The sequence below is a fragment of the Primulina huaijiensis genome, chromosome 14 (assembly GCF_012295235.1).
Source record: "Primulina huaijiensis isolate GDHJ02 chromosome 14, ASM1229523v2, whole genome shotgun sequence".
NCBI lineage: Eukaryota > Viridiplantae > Streptophyta > Magnoliopsida > Lamiales > Gesneriaceae > Primulina > Primulina huaijiensis.
Window position 1 is genome coordinate 231,347 of NC_133319.1, and position 21,726 is coordinate 253,072.

General features: G+C 33.8%; 3 protein-coding genes across 6 annotated transcripts; 2 read left to right on the forward strand and 1 right to left on the reverse strand.

The window, feature by feature from the left end:
* Positions 1–3,684: 3,684 nt before the first annotated feature.
* Positions 3,685–8,035, forward strand: LOC140957359 (serine/threonine-protein kinase PBL34-like). Of its 3 annotated transcripts, XM_073414584.1 has the most exons (6): positions 3,690–4,489; positions 5,414–5,748; positions 5,848–5,983; positions 6,134–6,270; positions 6,388–6,511; positions 7,172–8,024. In XM_073414584.1, exons 1-6 carry the CDS (start codon positions 4,300–4,302, stop codon positions 7,687–7,689), a joined length of 1,440 nt encoding a protein of 479 aa, XP_073270685.1. In that variant the 5' UTR covers positions 3,690–4,299; the 3' UTR covers positions 7,690–8,024. The 3 variants fall into 3 exon arrangements, with proteins under 3 accessions (XP_073270684.1, XP_073270682.1, XP_073270685.1); XM_073414583.1 differs by having other exon boundaries at positions 3,685–4,489; positions 5,432–5,748; positions 5,848–6,270; positions 7,172–8,035; XM_073414581.1 differs by having other exon boundaries at positions 3,688–4,489; positions 5,848–6,270; positions 7,172–8,029.
* Positions 8,036–11,655: 3,620 nt separating this feature from the next.
* Positions 11,656–14,460, reverse strand: LOC140958090 (mitochondrial outer membrane protein porin of 36 kDa-like). Its single transcript, XM_073415487.1, has 6 exons — positions 14,256–14,460; positions 14,072–14,139; positions 13,396–13,506; positions 12,811–12,897; positions 12,442–12,650; positions 11,656–12,219 (listed from the first exon to the last, which is right to left on the reverse strand). Exons 1-6 carry the CDS (start codon positions 14,362–14,364, stop codon positions 11,913–11,915), a joined length of 891 nt encoding a protein of 296 aa, XP_073271588.1. The 5' UTR covers positions 14,365–14,460; the 3' UTR covers positions 11,656–11,912.
* Positions 14,461–15,467: 1,007 nt separating this feature from the next.
* On the forward strand, positions 15,468–21,525 carry LOC140956921 (alpha-amylase 3, chloroplastic). 2 transcript variants are annotated; one of them, XM_073413870.1, is made up of 12 exons: positions 15,468–15,821; positions 16,334–16,464; positions 16,643–16,697; positions 16,792–16,914; positions 17,057–17,177; positions 17,595–18,624; positions 18,832–19,021; positions 19,687–19,793; positions 20,157–20,406; positions 20,542–20,664; positions 20,776–20,943; positions 21,032–21,525. In XM_073413870.1, exons 1-12 carry the CDS (start codon positions 15,525–15,527, stop codon positions 21,188–21,190), a joined length of 2,754 nt encoding a protein of 917 aa, XP_073269971.1. In that variant the 5' UTR covers positions 15,468–15,524; the 3' UTR covers positions 21,191–21,525. The 2 variants fall into 2 exon arrangements, with proteins under 2 accessions (XP_073269971.1, XP_073269972.1); XM_073413871.1 differs by having other exon boundaries at positions 17,598–18,624.
* The last annotated feature ends 201 nt before the right edge of the window (positions 21,526–21,726 follow it).

Here is a 21,726-nt window from a genome sequence, read left to right on the forward strand (position 1 = left end):
AATTATGTTTATTAAAGAGAGAATTAAAAAAACATAAAATTAAGACACCTGAGATACATCCTCCTAGGCCCACGTCACATCTACTCTTATTTACAAATTGAAAATATTTATTTGTACAAACTTTACCCCATTATTACTTTAATATTCACATCAGGCAAAATCTGCTATTTAACTTATAATATACATAATTGATGATTTTACAATGTAAAACTATCTTATTTTAAGAAGCAAAATATAAAAATCATTTTTTAAAATTAAATTAAATTAATAACATACAATGTAAAACTATCTTATTTTAAGAAACAAAATATAAAATTCAGTTTTTTTTTTTAAAAAAATTTAATTAAATTAATAACATGGAAGGAAGTTGAGGTGAGTATTTAATATAACAGATTTTGACATTTGTATATACATGAACAAAAATCCCTAATAAAAAATTATTAACATTGCTCATTATTTATTCCTACACAATAGGCTTTTATCTCATATATTTATCTTTTATTATTATTATTAAAATTAAAACTACTACATTATTAAGTATCAGTAATTTTTTTTAAAATATAATAAACAGCATATCAGGTGGTTTGGAGAAGTAATTAATAGAAAGCATAAGTTCTGCCCTCGTGGATTGATAATATATTAAGCACTTCTCGCGAACATTTAAATTAACTTTATTTGTATTAAGTGGTTTTTACAAAATTTAGAGCTCGTATGAATATTTAAAATTATATATTTAATAATTTTTTATTATCCAGGTTTTTTAAAGAAAAAATAAAAATTGGATGAGAATTGATATGGTTACTTAATTTTGGATAGGTTTATATTTCAAACTATATGCTAATAAATTAGTTTAATATTAAAGTATTGTTTGCATCAAATAAAAAAAAGACCATACCATATTAAAAAATCCTCATATTTAATAATATAGCACAAGTATAAATAGACATATATTTTTAACCGAAAAATTAAATCCCACCAGTTGTTTATTTGATCAGTGCCTCGTAATCGTTTTTTGAAGTTCTAATTTCATACACTCCTTTGAGAAATACTTTCGAAATTAAGGCATTTGCTTTGAGGAGATAAAACATCGCTCCGACACTGATAAATCAAGAAACAAGGAAGAAATCATTGATACCTCGTTTTTAAGATTCTCATTTAATTTCTTCGTAAAGGGTGTCATAATCTGCTTCCAGTTTATCGTAACTTGCTTTCAAAATGTCATATTCTTTCTCAATATGCATGCATGGTTTTGCACCGGGCTAGTCGATTTTGAAACCTTATAGCAACCTTTCTTGGCTGCAAATTACGTTCTTTAGCAAGCTGCGCTTTCCTATATATCTGGTTCAAGCTACCTCGAAACGTTTTTCAAGAGACCGAACTTGATCCTGTGAAAGACGCCTTTTTTTTTTCCCCCTCAGATTGGTAGAAGGATCCATCGTAATCTTCTCTTAATTTGGCATCAGTGGGTGCGAAGAAGGAGCGCTTTGTATTGACTTCTCCTCTGATATATTATTCTTCGAAGTTCACCATGGAAGTAGAGCCTATAGTGGGACAACCAAAACATGAGGGATTTATTGGATCAAAATTAATATCGTCATGTTATTTCATAAATAACAATATGTATTATAAAAATAAATACTAATGCATAATATCAAATCAAGTATTATCTTGATATTTCATTAATACCAGTACCTATCATGAATAAATAATGATGACACCAAAAAAGTATCATGAATTAATACTAGTGATACTTGTGAATGATTACTCTCATAAGTTGATCGAGTAATCTCCATAATGCTTTATGAATGAATACTCATAATTGATACAAAAAAAAAAAAAGAAAAAGAATGAATACAAATAAGTATTATAAATTATTATTCTTAAAAGTTAATTAATCATTCATAATACTCGTAACTATAATAAAAATGCTAAAATGTCAACACCAATATTGACTTCATTTATTGTGATAATTGAAAAATCGAGTATTTTTCACCAAAATTAAGTATCACAAGGCAAAATAAGATACATGTTTACATAACTTAAGTATGTTTTAGGTCAAATTCATGTTTAATAGTGTTTCATTATATGTACATAACATGTTTATTTTTAAAAATATATATATATATAATTAATAAGTCATCATGATACATCTTCAATGATAACGCCAACACCGACTTCAGTTATGTGGTCACTTGAAGATCAAATATTTTCTCATAAAATTGAGTATCACGTGAAAAAATCAGACATATGTTAAATCAAATTTAATATTAAATTGTATTCTATGATAACTATGCAACAAGTTTATTTTATTATGTAAATAACATTAATAAGACACCCTAATGCATCTTTATAGCAACACCAACATAGACTTCATTTATAGTGATCATTTGAAGATCGATTATTTTCTCATTAAAATTGAATATCAACATGACAAAATCAGATATCTATTAAATCAAAATAAGTACTTTTTAGATCATACAAAGTATTTAATCGTATTACATGATACTTACGCAACATTTTTATTTTTAAAAAATAATATTATTAATAAGTTATCCTAATGCATATTCCATGACAAAACATCCATAGACTTAATTTATGGTGGCTACTCGAAAATCGAATATGTTCTCACCAAAATTAAGTATCAATATAATAAAATCAAGTATATGTTAAAGCTAAGTAAGTACATTTTAGGTCATATAAATATTTAACTATATTTCATGAAAACTACGTAACATGTTTTTTTTTTATAAAATAAATAACCTTAATAAGTCATCATAATACATCTTCCATGACAACACCAACACTGAATTCGTTTGTGATGACAACTTGAATATCGAGAAGTATCAACATGTTAATCTAAATTGTGTATGTTTTAGTTCAAAACAAGTATGTAATCGTATTCCATCATGTAACATATTTATTTTTAAAAATAAATAACATTTATAAGAAATCATAAAATCTCAATCTTCAAATGTAATTAAGGGAAATAAAAAAATAGAATTAAAAATGACCTTGGTTAATTTATAAAAATATAGCATTTTGTAGTTTAATAATCTCAATAAATCAGTATAATTTATCGAGATTAGAATCACATTCCAAAATAATGAAAACAAATTTATCTTGTTAGACATCATTATTTTTTGAATTGAAAATTTTAAATGTTTTCCAAGTTTATTTTATTTTTGATTGGAAGTCCAGAAACAGAGGAAACATGTACTTCGAAAATAAATAAAAAAAATCGATAAATTTTTTAATTTGAGGTTATAATAAACAGTCAACGAGGTTTTAATGTTAATTGAGACACGTGGTAAACTGAAGTCAAATATTCCAGACAGATCGATTTATTAGAATATTTGGATTCATCTTTCCGTATAAATTTCCAATTCTCTGATAGCTGACCGCTCATATTCCCCTTTTAACCCCCCCCCATTAATTTATCATTTGATTTAATTAATCAGGACACTTAATAACCTTTTTTTTTCTTTTCATGATTTGATTTAAAATCCTTGAAAATTCTACGTTTAAAATGTTTTTTTATACGACGACACATGAGAAAATTGGTATCCAAAGGTTATTTCTGGTATTCAAACTTTCTGCCCGTGTTCCTCGATCGGGCAGCTCATATTTGCTTTACTTTAAAAAAAAGGAGAGAGCTGATAATTATTATATTCTTTAATTATACAATATACATACCTTCTTTCGATTGTGGTCATGATAAACTTTATTTTCGATGATTGAATATTATTTTATGTGACGAATATCTACATAATTTTCTTGAGCATGGAAGTGGTCAGCAAATACAGTATTGTTGAGATTTGCATATCTTTTCGAAGAGGAACATTTCTGGGTGGTTCATACCGATAGTTTTGCCTTTCAGGGGCCGATAGTTTTTTCATTTGAAGTTCAAGCTGGCATGTGATCTGGAAACCTTCACCCATACTTTGAACTGGGTCTCAACTATTTCATCGTGTTTGTTTTGGGCTTTTTATTGTAATTATTTTTAGTTTTAGAAGATATTTTTTTTTTTTTTTGTGGAAAGTATATTCCGCTGTTTAAAGATTCGTAAGGTAGAAAGGATTTTGTTCCTTTAGGCGATTTGGATTTCGTGAGACTGGAGGAAAAGTTCTCCTTTGTCATATTTGACTTTTTTTTTCCTGAAATAAAATTGAGTTACTGTAGGAGATTTTGTAGGGTTTTTAGAGGTAATTAAACTGGAGTTGAGGGCCTATTTGCCATGCAATAATCAAGAGGCTTGGTAGGATTTCTGGAAATATTTTCATGGTTATTAGGTTTTAGAAGATGGGACTAAACGGGGATGCCGTAAAGGTGGAGTCTTGGGATGCGAAGAAATCAAAGGGGACTAAGAAAAAAGATGGTGATGTTGATGGTGTGGAGGAGACTGGCTGCTGGATTAAGTTGAGATTTATTCGTAGCTGTATTTCTTCAAGATCTAAAGTTGACAACTCTGTTAGTGGTATCAGCACTCATGGTAATCCCTTCCCCCTTCTTCCATAATTTTGTCTGCAATTTGTATTTTTGTGTCCACTTGCTTGTTGCTCATATGATCTTGATATCTAAGTTTTATAAATTGCTTTCTGTTGATGTTCAAGTTGTGAAAGAGGAGGATCGGCGATTGCTTGTTGGTCCCACGTGAAAAAAACTGAAAGTTTTGCTTTGCCCTCCAGAACAAATTAAGATAATGTGTGATTTCTATATGAGCAATTTGTATTGACTAATGTGAGCACGTGATGTTGTGAGTTAAACTGGCTTATGCAAAATGGAGCCTACAAGAGGCTGCCTCAACCAGATAGACAATCATCTGAATTCTGAATTAGTTGAAGCAACATTTAGCATCTGATAAACCCAACCATGAATTGGACATTTACTTGTCTGATTCTTTGTCTTGCTAGTTAGAGGGACAGGTTTCAATAATGGCATCATAAGTCGAGTGGTTGAAGATTTTTTGAGAGTTATATTTAGGTGTGAAAATTTGTTTAAACCACCATTTATTAAAGTGTTTCTATAAGAACTTCCTGAAGTATCAGCTAGGCTGCTAAACTTTGAAAACAAGTTCGTAATATTTGCATCTGATTGTCGTGGGATGCAGTCATTGCATGAAAAGGCTGTGTTCTAGATCAGTCACATGAAACTCTGTTAGGAGGTTGGTGAATCAATTCATGAATAATTATCTTGACTTCAAGTTGAGTGCAAGAGACATGCTGCTGTCTTCAAGTTTTCCTTTAATCCTTTGAAAATATCGCTGTGACACTATGTTTGATGATAAAATCTAACTTTTTTGAATTTATGTTTACCAATTTTGTTCAGTAAGTTAATCATATAAGACACCTTGGACTTTTCAAATAATTTACTATATTGGTCTTCTCATCTATTATTTCGTGGTGCATTTAACCAGAAAGTAAATCCACAAAAGGGACCAGCAGAGACCAACCAGCTGCTCCCATAATCCCGTCCACCACCACAAGCAATGGCGAAAGCACTTCTTCAACATCCAAACCTGAAGATGAACTTAACATCTCTTCCCGGCTTCGGAAATTTACCTTTAATGACCTTAAGTTGGCAACAAGAAACTTTAGACCAGAATCCCTTCTTGGAGAAGGGGGATTTGGCTGTGTATTTAAGGGCTGGATAGAAGAGAATGGTACTGCACCAGTCAAACCAGGGACAGGACTTACGGTTGCTGTCAAGACCCTAAATCATGATGGACTTCAGGGTCACAACGAATGGCTGGTTGGATCGTGTCTTATTTCGATTTTTCTTTAAGTATCCCTTTCATGGTTTTCTTACGTCATTCTGGATTCTTCTAAATTTTGTGTTATCATTTGACAGGCTGAAGTAAATTTTCTTGGGGACCTTGTACATCCTAATTTGGTAAAATTGATCGGTTGCTGTATTGAAGATGATCAGAGGCTGTTAGTTTATGAGTTCATGCCTAGAGGAAGCTTGGAGAATCACCTTTTCAGAAGTATTCACCTGGTTTCTTTGCATTTGCACTTATTATATTTGATTTCTTTGTTTGTAGAGTGTGGTTGCAAATCTCAAAACCGAGTAATGTATAACTTGTTTTGTGATACAGTGCAATTTCTTGGTAATCTAACAACGATAATTCTCGTAGGATCACTCCCTCTTCCGTGGTCTATCAGGATGAAAATTGCTCTAGGTGCTGCCAAGGGTCTTACTTTTCTTCACGAGGAAGCAGAAAGGCCTGTGATATATCGTGATTTTAAGACGTCAAACATTCTGTTAGATGCTGTATGGACTCAGAACTTGTGAACCTTGATTTTTCTAAAAATGCAGTCTTGCTCAATATATTTACTTAATGTAATTGTGTGTGTATGATTTTTATTTGATCGTCCTACCTTCTTCCAGGAATATAATGCCACACTCTCTGATTTTGGACTTGCAAAAGATGCGCCCGATGAAGGGAAAACTCATGTTTCCACTCGTGTTATGGGCACCTATGGTTATGCAGCCCCAGAATATGTGATGACAGGTAAACGTGCATGTCGGGGTGTGAACGAATTGAGTCGGATCGAATATGAAGAAAAATTGAGGTTCAAATTAGATATATTCGAGTTCGATCTGAAACTTGATTAGTTCAAAAATTTTAGCTCGAATTCGGCTCAAAAATTAAAACATGTTCTTAAGCTACTCGAACTATTGTTCGAAAATATATATTGGAAATGTTCGAAATATATTTAATCAATATATGATTATATTATATTAATAAAATATTGAAACTAGCGAGACAAAACTATTGATCGAACATAAATATTGAAAATGTTCGAAATATATTTAATTAATATATAATTATATTATATTAATAAAATATTGAAACTCACAAGCGTATCGCGAGCTATCGAACAAAATAATTGATCTTAAGTTTGACTTGAAAAAATTCGAATATGTTTGATTTCTGCCAAAATTATGTAATTTCAAATACAAATCATGGGGACTTGTGGTTTTGTCTGTGATGTTTTATAAAAACTTTTTTTAACCAGGGGAATAGATTGTTCATAGATAAACGGGAGGATGGAAGTGGGAAGTGTTATTTGATGCCTTCAATACTCAAGCATGCAAAATCGTAATTTCTTCAGGATACAGAAAATCGGTCTCTTTTGTTTAATGTAGTTCCTGTCCCTTTGTGTTGCAGGGCATCTTACATCAAAAAGCGATGTCTATAGCTTTGGTGTTGTTCTTCTTGAAATGCTCACAGGCAGAAGATCAATGGACAAGAACCGGCCTAATGGGGAACATAACCTTGTAGAATGGGCTAGGCCTCATCTAGGTGAAAGGAGACAGTTTTATCGTATGATAGATCCCCGTCTTGAAGGTCATTTTTCTATTAAAGGTGCCCAGAAAGCTGCGCAAATAGCTGCTCTGTGCCTTAGTCGGGATCCCAAAGTTAGGCCGCTAATGAGTGAAGTAGTTGAAGCTCTAAAGCCGTTGCCAAACCTCAAAGACATGGCTAGTTCATCTTACTATTTTCAAACGGTTCAAGTTGACGGGGTCGGTTCTAGCCCGAATAGTAAAAAGGAGCTTCCAACGCAAGGGTCTATTTCAAGAAACGGCCATCAACACCCAAGAAGACTATCGATACCGAATAGTTCTCATGCTTCACCGTTTCATCAGTCTGCTCAGAACTCACCAAAACCAAATGGTAAATCATAAGATTCGGTTGGTTGAAATGTGTTTATTGTTTCTCTGCCATTCTTTTAACACACCGACCGATTTGGATATATTTTGTTTGTCCATAGTCGAATTCCTAAAAATAAGACGTTGTCCACATATTGTTGTAATCTGATGTTTTAAGGGGCAAACTCCGACATGGGAAGGATGTCATGTTAACTGAGTCGAAGTTGGAGAAAAATGTGTGTTAATCTCCCCTTCTTGCTTTGCTCTATGTCGGGTTGGTCCTGCAAAAACATATAGGTTGCATTTGGAAAGATAGAAAATCAAATTCATCAATTTCAAATTTATTTTTGTAGTTTTAGAGAAACAATATCATAAATTTCAAATCCGTATCTTGTATGTTTAATAAGTTATATTTGGATCGATGAATTTCAAAAATATTTTTGTAGATTTAGATAAGTAAGATTATAAATTTCAAACATATATTTTCATGTTTATGTAGTGTTGTATGTTAATTTGAATTCATTTCAAGTTCATTTAATAATTGAAATATTTGAAGTTCATTCTATTTTACGTAACCAATGTGTAAATAAGTAATATATAAATTTAATATTTCATCAATTAATTCATTGCCGACAATAAAACTATAATCAAAATCTATGATTTCAAATATATCTCCCATAATACAATCATAGTGTTGCGTGTTAATTGTGAGGGTATGTTATCTTAATAATGATTTATTATCACACAATCATGATTAATTAATATACAATGGAAAAGTGAGTTAAAAATTCGCTTTTGAGCCTATAAAATATTTGACACGACATTCTTGTAAATAAGACACACCAGAAAATTCACATATTCAAAATAAATCAACGAGCTTTCAACAAACTCAAACACATAAACAAGTATCGATCAAGCACAATCACGATATAAACAAAATTAAATTATCATATAACCAACAATGCTCGATATTAACAAAATTCAATCCTCAAAATACTCCAAATACATCATACTGCTGCTCGGGGCATACCTCGATAAAAGTACAACTTCATAATATATACATATACTATTTGGGAAACGACACCTCAACACAATACCTAAATATAGTTGAGCTCATTCTCAAAAAGCTTTGATACTTCCTGATGCTTCATTTCGAACATCTGAAGTCGAACCACTTGTACCAAATGTTATGTTCACATATAAAAGATACGAGAACTCTCTTTGGGGTGGTCAAAACTTTAATACGAAACATCATGAAACTACAAAATATGACATAAAAATGCAATGATGATATGGATGGATGCAATGCATGAACAAGTCCAAGATACAAAATATCTGAAGTCAAATGATCGAAAATCAAATATCATACATAATATGATTGAATTGGTCCATGCCTCAGCGGACCGTGACTGGAGATATGACTTTACCCTCGATGTCAGCAACCACTTAAACCAGATCGAATTGAGGATGTCCAAAACTCTATAAGACTCGATATACTATCGTGTAACGGATCTCAACCGAAATATAAAAAGATATCAATGATAGATAAACTCAATATGATAAGTTCGATGATATTGATGTGTATATCTAAAATAAAAATTCGTGTGGACCACGGGCTTAACCAGAATTTTTATGTTAGAGTGAGCTGAAATAGATACAAAATATAATTTTTATAGAAAAAAATTGCGCACTAAGAGTTTAATATATCAAGATACATAATAAACTCAATATATCAAGCATATAATGTTTTAACTAAGTGCAAAAAAATGCCAAAAAACAATTGATAATATAATATATTTTTTAATCATGTTATTCTAGTTTTATTACATTTTTCCAATAGACTTCTTATTTGACTCAAATATTATTTACTCTCTACACAGTTTTTAATTTAGTAACGATATTTAAGTAAATTTTATTATTTTTTGAGCAAATTTGTAGCAAGTGTATAATTAACACATATAGCATACATATAATTGAATTAATATTGGGATCAAACTATAAATTAATATTAAGAGCACTCACATTGGTTTGAACACTAAACTAAGTAGTGCTCAAACCATTGTTGCCCACGATACCACATGGGTAGTTTGGGCGTTCAATTGTTTATTAGCAATACAATTTCATATTCCTCGATATATATGTCAATAAATCTTAAAATTATTGCATTAGTAGTTCAACGAAAAATTCTGGATTCGAATGGTTCGAAACTCACAACAATAACCCAATAATATATCAATATTCACCGAATATTTGAATCGAAATCGAATCAAATTGAAGTGATGTAAATTTAAGCCTATAACCCGAAAGTGGTTGGAAACTCGAACTAAAGTCGAAACAAAACCGAGCAGTACCTGGAGTTGGTAAAAAAAAACAATTGCTCGTGGTGGTATAGCGGTGGAAATGGTTGGACTAGAGTGAAATTGGTTCCTAAACTACACAACTACCCTTCAATGGCCTGAAAACGAAGAAGTCGTCTGTGAAGTCACGACAGAGACGACGTGGTGTCCGACATGATCGGGCTCAAGTTCAATATTTCTTCGCAAAAGTGGTATTATGTGTGCGTGTGTCATCTCTAATATTTAGAGATGTCAATGGGGCGGGTATGACTAAACCCAAGACCCGTCCCATGAAGAAAACTTGGACCCATTACCCGTCCCACCCCGGTTAAATATTCTTCGGACCGCCCCACCCCGAATACGAAACGGGGCCGGGTAAACCCGTGAGACCCGAATTTTTTTAAAATAAAAACAATAATCTTCTTCTCATATGACTGAATTATGAAGCAGACAAGCCTCTAAGTACAACACAATATAAAACTAATTCATGTCTTCGTCCATACTTAATAATAACAAACAAAATATTTTCACGACATAATGAATTAAATAAAAAAATTTGTTGGATTAAGCCTACTAAGATGAGGACCAACTATTCTTCCACTATTCTTAAAAATAGATTCAGATACAACAGTTGACATAAGAATAGCTAAGACCGTTATGGTTGAGGTAGGCTAATAAAAAAATGAAAATTAATAAAACTAAAACCCTAGAGTATTCATATCCACATATATGGGGAGTGTATTATAAGACCCAAGACCCGCCCCATACCCAGATGGGTATGAAAAATTAGACCCGAGACCCGCCCCATGACCCATTTAGTGTGCCCAAACCCGTCCCATACGGGGTGGGTCCACTGCGGGTCTGGGTAAAACCCGGACCCATTGACATCCCTAGTAATATTTTGTGTTAAAAATTGATCTGTTTGATTTATTTCAACAATTGTGTGATGCTATTAAATTTAAATATTTATTTTAATATTATCTATAAATTCGATATTTTTTAATACATTTTCTTATACGCACAATTTAATAATTTGGTATAATTATTTTAAACTATATTATTACCAAATAAAAGATAATTATCGTCGGATCTTTATATTAATTAAGATATATTTCAAGTTCATCCAACAACAGAGATATTTGAAATTCATTCTATTTTACGTAACTAACGTATAAATAAATACTATATGAATTTAAAATTTCATCTATTGTTTTATTGTTAACAATGAAACAATAATCGAAATCCATAATTTTTAAATACAACTAACCAAACACAATCTAAAGGAAGACGAAGTGTCTTAATAACTTGATATTAGTATTTTTGGTATATCAAAAATTAGATTAGATTATGACCAACAAGAGTAAATTAATTTTTCTTGATATCTTTCATTCTGTAATATCCTTTAAAACAATTATATTTTCAAATCTTAGATATATCCTCTTCAGTTTATTCTTTTAAATATACATACATTTAAGTAACCATATTGTTAAAATCACCACCGTTATATACATTCAAATCACTATTCAAGAAAAAGGAAAGTTAATTGACATATCGATGAATATCAGAATATGTAGCACGTGTGGTCACTGCATATTGTTAAAGAGTTTAGCTTCAACAATTTTCGCACCGAGTGATGAAAGCCTAAAATATTAACAACCGGAAGGTATATAAAAAGGAACAAACTGAAAGATAAACTGTGGAAACTTATGAAATAACCAGTAAAAATGGGTCAAGTTTGTACCACCAGCATGAATTTATTTATACAAACCAAAGCCACACCAAATACAAGAATAAAACCAAGATAGCAAACGAATATCTTGATCGAAAAAACAGGGCAATGCCCAGAATCAATATTATCTACTTTATTTCCTGCTCTGTCACTAAAAGAAAATGTCGCCAACCATTTACCGGAAATTCTTGATCTCACGGTTTAAGTGCTACAGCAAGTCCAATTTTCGCGCTTTTCTCTATAGCCCGGGTGTCCACTTCACCAGAGATGGTGATGAGAGATCTAGGACGCCATTCATGTTGTATGAGAGCACTTGCCTTGCCATAGTTGTTGACTCGAGCTTTCACCAAAGTGAGTGGATCGAGTAAATGCTGAATGCCAATGGCAAGGGTATTTTCATTGCTTGAAAAGCTGTGGATCAATTCTGCTCCGGCTGCAGTATTGGTTAATGGGCTTACAGTGTGGAAGTAGGATGCTGCAAGTGTTTCACCTTTATCGTTTCTGTGGAAGAAGCAATGCCAGCAAAGGAAATAAGATAATTCAAAATATTGATCTCAGTGTTCTAAACACGACAACCCGCAATTCCATACTAATCATGGCAAATATAAGATTTTTCCAGTTCTTCCAAGAAAAGCTAGAGTTAAAAGCTAACGGAGGATCCCTGTTCAATTTTATCCTAAAATCTGTTAATTTAGTATGTTTTGTTAATTGATAGATGCTCACAGTATCAAGGATGCTATTAAGTCAGGAGTCGTGAAACTAGCTCCAGCATTGCATTTTGTAAAGTTCCCAGTAGCGGTGTCGAATGATATATCAGTCCCAAAAGCAGCCTGGTGATTTCCAACAACACCAGAGAAGTTGACCAAAGGTTTTGCAGTGAGACCAAGGCTGGTACTTATTCCTGCATACTCATGTAAATACCGAAGTTCCACCTGTCAACCGAATTACCAAATCATTAGATGACCAAAACTCAATCCACGTGAGTGAGTATACCATCCAAAAAAGTGATTGAGCGAAAAGAAATTTCACAAGCTCTAATGAACAGAAAGAGGAGAGAAAATTTAAGCTATCACAGACAGAAGATAAAAATACCTTGCCAGATTTTTGGTCGGGAGCAACAAAGCTAAAGATAGCCTTCACTCCAGGAGCAGGTTCATCCACACTGATAGTTGTGAAAACCTTCATAACCAGAAGCCTTTAGTCAAATGTCAAAAATCAATAGGTTTTGTCGGTGAAATCATCCCAATCTACAGAATTGAAATATAATGACACTAATCTAGCCACTTCTGATTGCATAATTCTATATTGCTTTTGACAAAATGCAAAGCTACAAATTACAAAAGATGCTAATAATAAAGTGGGACCTGAGAGATAATACATCTAAAGCATACAACGAAAGAAAAGAGTGCTGCAAGAATGTACTTTCATGGTAGAACAGTTTGCATGAAGAGAATGATTTTAAACATTGTGTGAAGCATTCCAGTCAAGTACATAAAGACAATCAGACCCTACTAATCAACAAACATCAAGAAAACTTTATAGATATCACATGTCAAGAAATCACGAGCCCACGAGCAGCTATCTGTGGAATTTAGAGCAAGGGACTACCTCGCTTTATCCCATCAAAGCACATACTAAAAGTGAAATAAAAAATCTCCAGACAGCAAGATGACTCACATTAGAATTAGTGTCAACTTTCACATCAGTAGTGATGTTCTTGTTCTTCAACTGCGTGTTAACATCAGCCAAAAACAACTCACCTTTCTTCGTCCCAGATGACGTAATGGCCTGTGGAGTCAAAGCCAAATTAAACAATCAGACATCTCAACAGTGAAATCCAAATACGCCAATCATTGACGCCCACAATGGAAAGAAAGGCATCGTAATGGCAATCTTGATGACACCACACATTTCATAATGTCCTAACTAGGCATTGTAGACTTTGAAAACACTTCTAGTTGCACGGCAGTTTTAAAGGAAAAAAATAAGTTTAGGTTGTAACCATAATAAATTACTCTTCAAGGTAACTGCATATAGATATATAGCACATTAAGCTTCTCAACACGATAAACAATCACCATCTATACACGTAATCCAAATTTAAAGAGCAAAACAAATATCATTAATCTTTTTTTTTTTTGAACAAAAGACTAGGCTAATGATTCAAGGAAAAGACGAGAAATAATTATAAGACATCTTTCCAGTCAAGTACAATCAAATAGGCTACCGTGAGCTGAAGCTCACTTCATCAATCCGTTAAAATCAGAACCAATTTCTTTTCTTCTCTTTCACACAATAAAATCAATCTAAAGATATCGGAGGATGAAAAAGATGAAGAATTCAGAATACTAACCACCCCATTTGAAGTGTAGGTAGTTAGAGTAAACTTTTGGTCACCCTGGTAATCCTTGTAAAGAAGATCTGTGAGGAGCCGACAAATCACATGAATCAATAGAAGAGCTCAGCTAACAGACAGAAAGAAAAGAAATCAAGTATCACACACGGATATATGAAGAAGAATCATGAAAAGTGGTTACCTCTGGCTGTCTTGCCAATGTCGGAGTAAAGGCCTGGACCCCTAACAAACACCATTTTCTCCTTTCTTCGCTGAGATAGAACACCGTCGCGCTTTGGCTTAGGATACATCGGCTAATAAAAGAAATTTGTGACCGTATTTTATTCCGACGGATTATCTCCACCGTTGGATCATTCTTCTACACAAATTGGACCGAAACATTGGACTTTTTCTTGATCACAATTTTGGTTTCTATAAAACCAAAATGAAATGAAACTAAAAAAAATTATCAAAAGAATATGCAAATAATGATGGTGGAATATGCTGTTTTCAGTCTTTATCTGATTATTATTAGCCCAAATGGCCCAAAAGTTCCGTGAGGCCCAAATTAGGAAAAAAAGCTTGACGCCAAATGGAATCACGATATTATTTATTATTTGTTTAGTAGATTCTTATATTAAATAAACACGTGGAGATATTTAAGGTGTGGACGTCCTTTTCAAATAGCTATGTGGTGGCTATCCAGATTCCTAAAAAAAAACGGGTTCATATTTGCCACGGAAAGTGTAATGATATTTTGGAGATTGATATTTATAATTAAAAAAATACTTTTTATTATATAAAAAATAATATCTTTTATAAGTGATTTTAATTTAATATTTATCTCATAAAATTAACTCAAAAAATTATCTTACTTGTGTCAAAACAAATAACATCGTTTTCACCCATGTTAGATTTTTTCTATCACTTCTATCACATTCACATATCCCAAGATTTTTGAATGCCAAATTAGTATTTAGTATAAATATTAATTTTAAGTAAGAAGATACAATAAAAGCAATGTCCACAAAAAATAAAAATAAAAAAAAATCGAAAAATATAAGGGGAAGTTAGTGAAAAATCTCAAATCAAAATATTTCTTTGGGTTCACTCCCTACTCACAAAATTGTGGTACTATGTCATACAAAATGTGGTACACTTCATGTGGAAATGTGGTACTAAAAAAGTACCCAGGGACTGAACACAAAAAAAATCGACGGCTGAGAACTGAAGGCCAATTTTCCGAAGATATAACGCTAAATACAAAACTAATTATAAACAAAGGACAATAATAAAATTTATAAAACACTGTTAGAAGCAAAAACACATTATATTTAGCAGGTTATTTTTAATTATTAATTAATTAATATATTTGTAGGCACACAAATACAATTATTAATAAGACTATGGAGGGGGATCACCGCGAGACACATATGCAGAAACAAATCAAGAACACGCTCCGACCAAGAAAATGTCCACAGTTTCCACGGCGCCATTCCTCCACCACCACGGCCGCTGCAATCTTCTCCGCCGTCACCGTCCTTATCTCAAACCCATCCTTAAAGGTCAACTATTATCGAAGAAGCCCCCTCCTTTTCAACTTAATTACACGCAGACCTCAAAATCCCGTTTCAATGGTGCCTGCTTCTGTTCTAGCCGTTTCGACCCCGCTCAAGCACTCAACCCTAGTGGCGCTGCCATTGTGGAAACATCTGAATCCTCAATCATAACATTCACCGAAACCTTCCACTTGAGACGACCTGAAAAGGTGGGCTTTTTTGTATTTTGTAATTACGCTCGTGGGTACTTATCCCCCTGACACATGAGTATGTACTGTGCATTCTACTTGTGAGTTTTTTTTTTCTTCAAAAAATTCGTGTGCATGTGCATAATTTTCAATAGATTGACAGGGAGGAACAATGTTTACGATTTTAGGAAATCAAGACCGAGTTTTTTTTTTACTTTTTCTGTACTTTTGGTAATTTCTTTTTAAATATTTATAGAACTTGAAGAGTTGTTTTTTCGATTTTTTAAATTTATATATGTACTGCATATCTCGTTTTTTGTGTGTTGGAAATCTTGGAGCGGAAGACAATTCGAAACCTGAACTGGCGAAGCATATGGATTGATTGTAAAAGTAGGTTTGATATGCATGTTTTCCTTGATAAATGGACCTTAATTCTTTTTGCTGTTTCCGGGTGTAGTATGGTATAGAGTGTTTATATGCTTAAAATTAGATAATTGATGGTTATTATTTTCAATTGATTGGTGGAATTACAGGTGGAGGGAAAGATATCAATCAAATTAGACAAAGGGAAAAGTGAAGATTATTGGCAGCTTATTGTGGGGTGCAGTCTTCCTGGAAAGTGGGTTCTTCACTGGGGAGTTAGCTACGTCGGCGATGTAGGAAGGTGAGTTTTCTCTCTGGTAATGTTTCACAAATTACCGAGATTCAAATTATGGGACAGTTGTCGTAACATAATACATGGGTTTTGTGAAGAAGTCATTCCTCTGATGGTTTCGGATGATTTTGCCGTTATGGTTACTTCAAGTATCATTTGTTGGTATGTTACACTTTGATTGTTGCAGTGAATGGGATCAACCTCCTCTGGATATGCGGCCTCCATGTTCCATTTCTATTAAGGTACAGTGATTTGAATTTGATGCTTGTGGATTCTTGTTATTTTTTTCTATCAATCCAATATTTTTTTACGGTGCCGATATTGATTGCCTTTCAGGACTACGCAATTGAAACTCCTCTGGAGATATCATCTGCTTCAACGGGAGGAGAAACATTTTATGAAGTAAAGATTGACGTCAATACAAATAGTTCAATTGAAGCTATAAATTTTGTATTGAAGGCAAGTTCCTCTGGCCTGCACATTGCTAATTGTTTCTTTGTTGATTAGATATGAGGCTTTCGCTTGTGTGTGTTTATGTATTTGTTTTTACGACTTTTTACTGAAATGTATCTTTTTTTTTGTGTGTTTACAAACGGTCCAGGATGAGGAAAGTGGGTATTGGTATCAGCACAGAGGAAGAGATTTTAAAGTGCCTCTTCTTGACGACCTTCAAGACAATGGAAATGTTGTTAGAACCAAAAAGGGCTTGGGTATATGGCCAGGTTGCTTTGGATTTTCTTCTGTATGTTATATCATTTATCCTTCTATTGATCCAACGTATTTTGTCAACTTGTTGTCTCATTCTAGCTTATGTGCTTTCCATCTTAATTTGGATGGTTGACTTCCTTCAGTAGATAGCCTGTTGACAAATATCTGAGTCCATCGATCTCTCTGGATTCTCTTGCAGTTGTTTCAATTCTTGGCTTATTCGATGGACTAACAGTATGTATAGTGGGGTTTTATGTTTTTGGAAGTATATTAATTAGGTATTAGCTTGTTCTCACCATTACAAGAAGATTTTCATGAGCATCATGTGACTTTTTCCTCTGCTTTGTCAATATATCGAGGTTATTTTTATATCTAGTTTTCCCTGCATTTTTTCCCATCACTTGACAGTATGAGTAAACCATTTCTTACAGCAGGCACACTGGGACAGCTATCCGCTGCACTTCTTAAACCAGAAGTAGCTGCTGATCTGAAAGGAGAAGACACTGGAGAACGTAGCTTGCGAAAGATACCTCTTCAAGGCTTTTGTGAAGAACACCCCGTTGTTAAAGAAATCATAGTTGATAACTCGGTTAGTATTTCTGTTCGCCAATGCCTTGAGAATTCAAAAAATATTTTGGACATAGACACCGATATACCTGGAGATTTAGTACTTCACTGGGGTGTCTGCAAAGATGACAGTAAACATTGGAGAATCCCAGCTGAGCCTTATCCTCCTGAAACAAGCATCTTCAAGAATAAAGCCTTGCGAACTCATTTACAGCAGAAAGCCAATGGACATGGTTCATGGGGGTCATTTTCGTTGGATGAAGGATATTCAGCATTTGTCTTTGTGCTGAAACTGGATGAGAGCACATGGTTAGATTGCAAAGGAAATGATTTTTACGTACCCTTTTCAAATCCCATGGTCCGAAACAAGCAATATGAACCGACACAATCTGAGGGTGCGGAACAAAGTGAGGAAATTGGCTCCCCAGTTGTATTGGAAAATGCTTCCAAGTCGGATCTAGCAGTTTCTGCTTACACAGATGAAATCATTAATGAGATACGGAACTTAGTGAGTGATATTTCATCTGGAAAGAGTCGAAAAACAAAAAGCAAAGAAGCGCAAGAAGGCATTCTCCATGAAATTGAGAAGCTTGCTGCAGAAGCATATAGTATCTTCAGAAGTTCTATGCCAACTTTTCCAGAAACTGAAACGTTAGAAGCTGAGGTTCTACAACCGCCAGTAAAAATATCTTCTGGGACCGGCACAGGGTTTGAAATTCTTTGTCAAGGATTTAATTGGGAATCTCACAAATCTGGAAAATGGTACTTAGATCTTCATGAAAAAGCTTCGGAATTATCATCACTTGGTTTCACTGTGATCTGGTTACCTCCACCAACTGATTCGGTTTCACCTGAAGGCTACATGCCAACGGATTTATATAACTTAAACTCCAGGTATTGCTTAAACAAGTGACATTTGTGTGTTCCTGGTGTTTTTGAACAAAAACAAAACGGAATTATATCCATTGAAAATCTTTTACTAAAGTAAGTTCTACAAATGAAGCTTGTGCTTAAATCAATAATCTCATTTGTGTGATTAGGTTCATAAAATCTAATTGCCTTCGACCTTTAGGAGTTCATGACGATTGTGATGTTTGATAGATATGGAAACATAGATCAATTAAAACTTCTTGTGAAGAGATTTCATGAGGTGGGCATGAAGGTTCTGGGTGATGTAGTTTTAAACCACCGATGTGCACAGTACAAGAACCAAAATGGTGTCTGGAACATTTTTGGTGGTCGTTTAAACTGGGACGACCGAGCTGTTGTTGCTGATGACCCGCATTTCCAGGTATAATAATATCCTTCGATAGGAATAGTTTTCCGAAATATCACCACGAAATTCCAGAATAACGAATTTATTCTATATGTAGTCAAAAAAATATTCAATGGATAGTCTTTGCATATTGATGTGTTAGAGCCTAACTGCCAGTGACTCATTGCAAGCATAAATTGAGCAAGGAAATTAAGCAAGTAATTACAGAATTTCCATAATGTTATATTGGTTGGAGTAAACTTATTGACCAAGAACAATCTGAGTACTAACTCAGCCAAGGTGAATACCCTTTATAAGATAAAGAAAAGATTAACGGCAGAAAAATATGCCCAATGTCCCCCAACTAACCAAGTATGGCCCTATACATGTCCTCTCCCCACGTGGATACCCCTTCTGGTGTGTATACCTGATATATAGTAGGCTTGTGCTTCTTTGAACCTTTTTCTACTACTACCGTTTCCAAACACGGAGTATTGAGCATACAGATTTTGACTGTCTATTGTATAGCTTTTTAGATATTTATAAAGACACTTGGATATTATTTTGCAAAACACTAACAACAGGCACACACGAAGCAGCAAGCCGTATTTTGACAGTGCCTTAATGTTTATGGTTTTTAGGAAATGAGGTTTCTTTTATAATGCTGAAATGTTGAGAGTTGTCCTATTGATCATTTCTAGGGAAGGGGTAACAAGAGTAGTGGAGATAATTTTCATGCTGCTCCAAATATTGATCATTCTCAAGAATTTGTAAGAAAGGATATTAAGGAATGGCTAGACTGGCTGAGGTGAGTTCACTACTCTTGAAGTCGTATTGTGTTCATGTCTATATCAGGAAGTCAAGGTGATGATCACCAAATAGTAATTGCTATTTGGTCGAGTGGACTAATTTTTTAGTCCTAAAAACTGGTTTTCCATTTGAATGTATTGCATCTATTTCCTTCCAAGATATTCTTCCCTTATTTATTCAATACCTAGTCAAGGCTATGTTGAGAACTTGAAAGAAGAGCTTAGAATACGACGAAGTATATTAAGATCATCTTCTTGTATGTTGTTATTGGTAGATATTCTAGTCCATTAATTTAAGCCTAGCAAATAATTTTATTTAAATGAACTTAAAAAATAACAGTGACTGCCACTTGGATGTACAGAGAAGAAATTGGTTATGATGGATGGAGGCTCGATTTTGTTCGGGGGTTTTGGGGTGGGTACGTCAAGGATTATCTAGATTCCAGTGAACCTTATTTCGCAGTGGGCGAGTACTGGGATTCTCTCAGTTATACATATGGTGAGGTGGATCACAATCAAGATGCGCATAGACAGAGAATCATTGATTGGATAAATGCTACCAATGGAACTGCAGGCGCGTTTGATGTCACAACAAAAGGAATTCTTCATGCTGTAAGCATATACCATTCATTTGACCGCCTTTTCTTTTGCCGCATCAGACCACTTGATATGTTGTAACTAGTAAAATTGACCAATGAGCTTGTGTATAAGCATTTTCATTTAATCTTCTTGATCTGCGTCATATAGGCTCTTGAACGATGTGAATATTGGCGACTTTCAGATGCACAGGGAAAACCTCCTGGAGTTGTTGGATGGTGGCCATCTAGGGCTGTTACTTTTATTGAGAATCATGATACTGGTTCTACTCAGGTTTGATCTATTCCTTAACTAGCTAATATATTCCATAACTCATTTTTGCATACATTGAAGGCTCCTGGGATGTATACAGTTTGTTTGCTGACCCTTTTCTTTGGCTTGAAGGGTCATTGGAGATTTCCAGGCGGGAAAGAAATGCAGGGTTACGCCTATATTCTTACTCACCCTGGAACGCCATCTGTATTCCATGATCACATTTTTTCCGAATATTTATCTGAAATATCTTCACTCATCTCCATCAGAAAGCGGAACAATATCCACTGTCGGAGCTTAGTTAAGTGTTGGATGTTTTTCAATCATTGTTTTTACTTTTTTGACATGGGTTTAAGGAATAATAATAAAGTTTGGCAATTTTTTATAGGTTCAAATACTCAAGGCCGAGAGAGATGTCTATGCAGCCATGATCGATGAAAAGTTGACTATGAAAATTGGACCTGGTCACTTTGAGCCATCCAGTGGTCCAGAAAACTGGTGTTTAGCCATTGAAGGCCGGGACTATAAGGTGTGGGAAAATTCATGAATAAGATATTAATATACAGATTCATTGCCATAGTTGTCTTGTTATCGAAAGTGACGATTTTGATGAATTCGAACTGATATAAATTCCAAAATTTACTTATATGATCTACAAGATCCGGGGCGGGCTGTTATTTGCCTCGAACAAGAGTATTGATGGCAGTCCCCATCTCATCGGGGTGTATATACCTTACTGTCTATCTATATTCCTCAAAACTGTTGTACACAGTACACATTATTGTATTAGTGTATCTTTCTTTGGATGTAACACGTCATATTGCTGTACACTCTTGGAAATACTGCTCTATAATAAACTGCATTGCCAGAATGTTTTGATTTGCTCGATAAACTCCAACCTGTGTTTTTTTTAAAAAAAGATTATTTATAACTAGGGCAAACTTGTATGCATAACCGACCAAATGGGTAAACGTTACTTCGAGCTTATCCTAATTCCTACCAAAGCATTATGATCCCCAGAAAACCAAATTGGTGAGTCGATTAGTTTGTATACTTAAACTTTGTATTTTGACGCTTTTATAA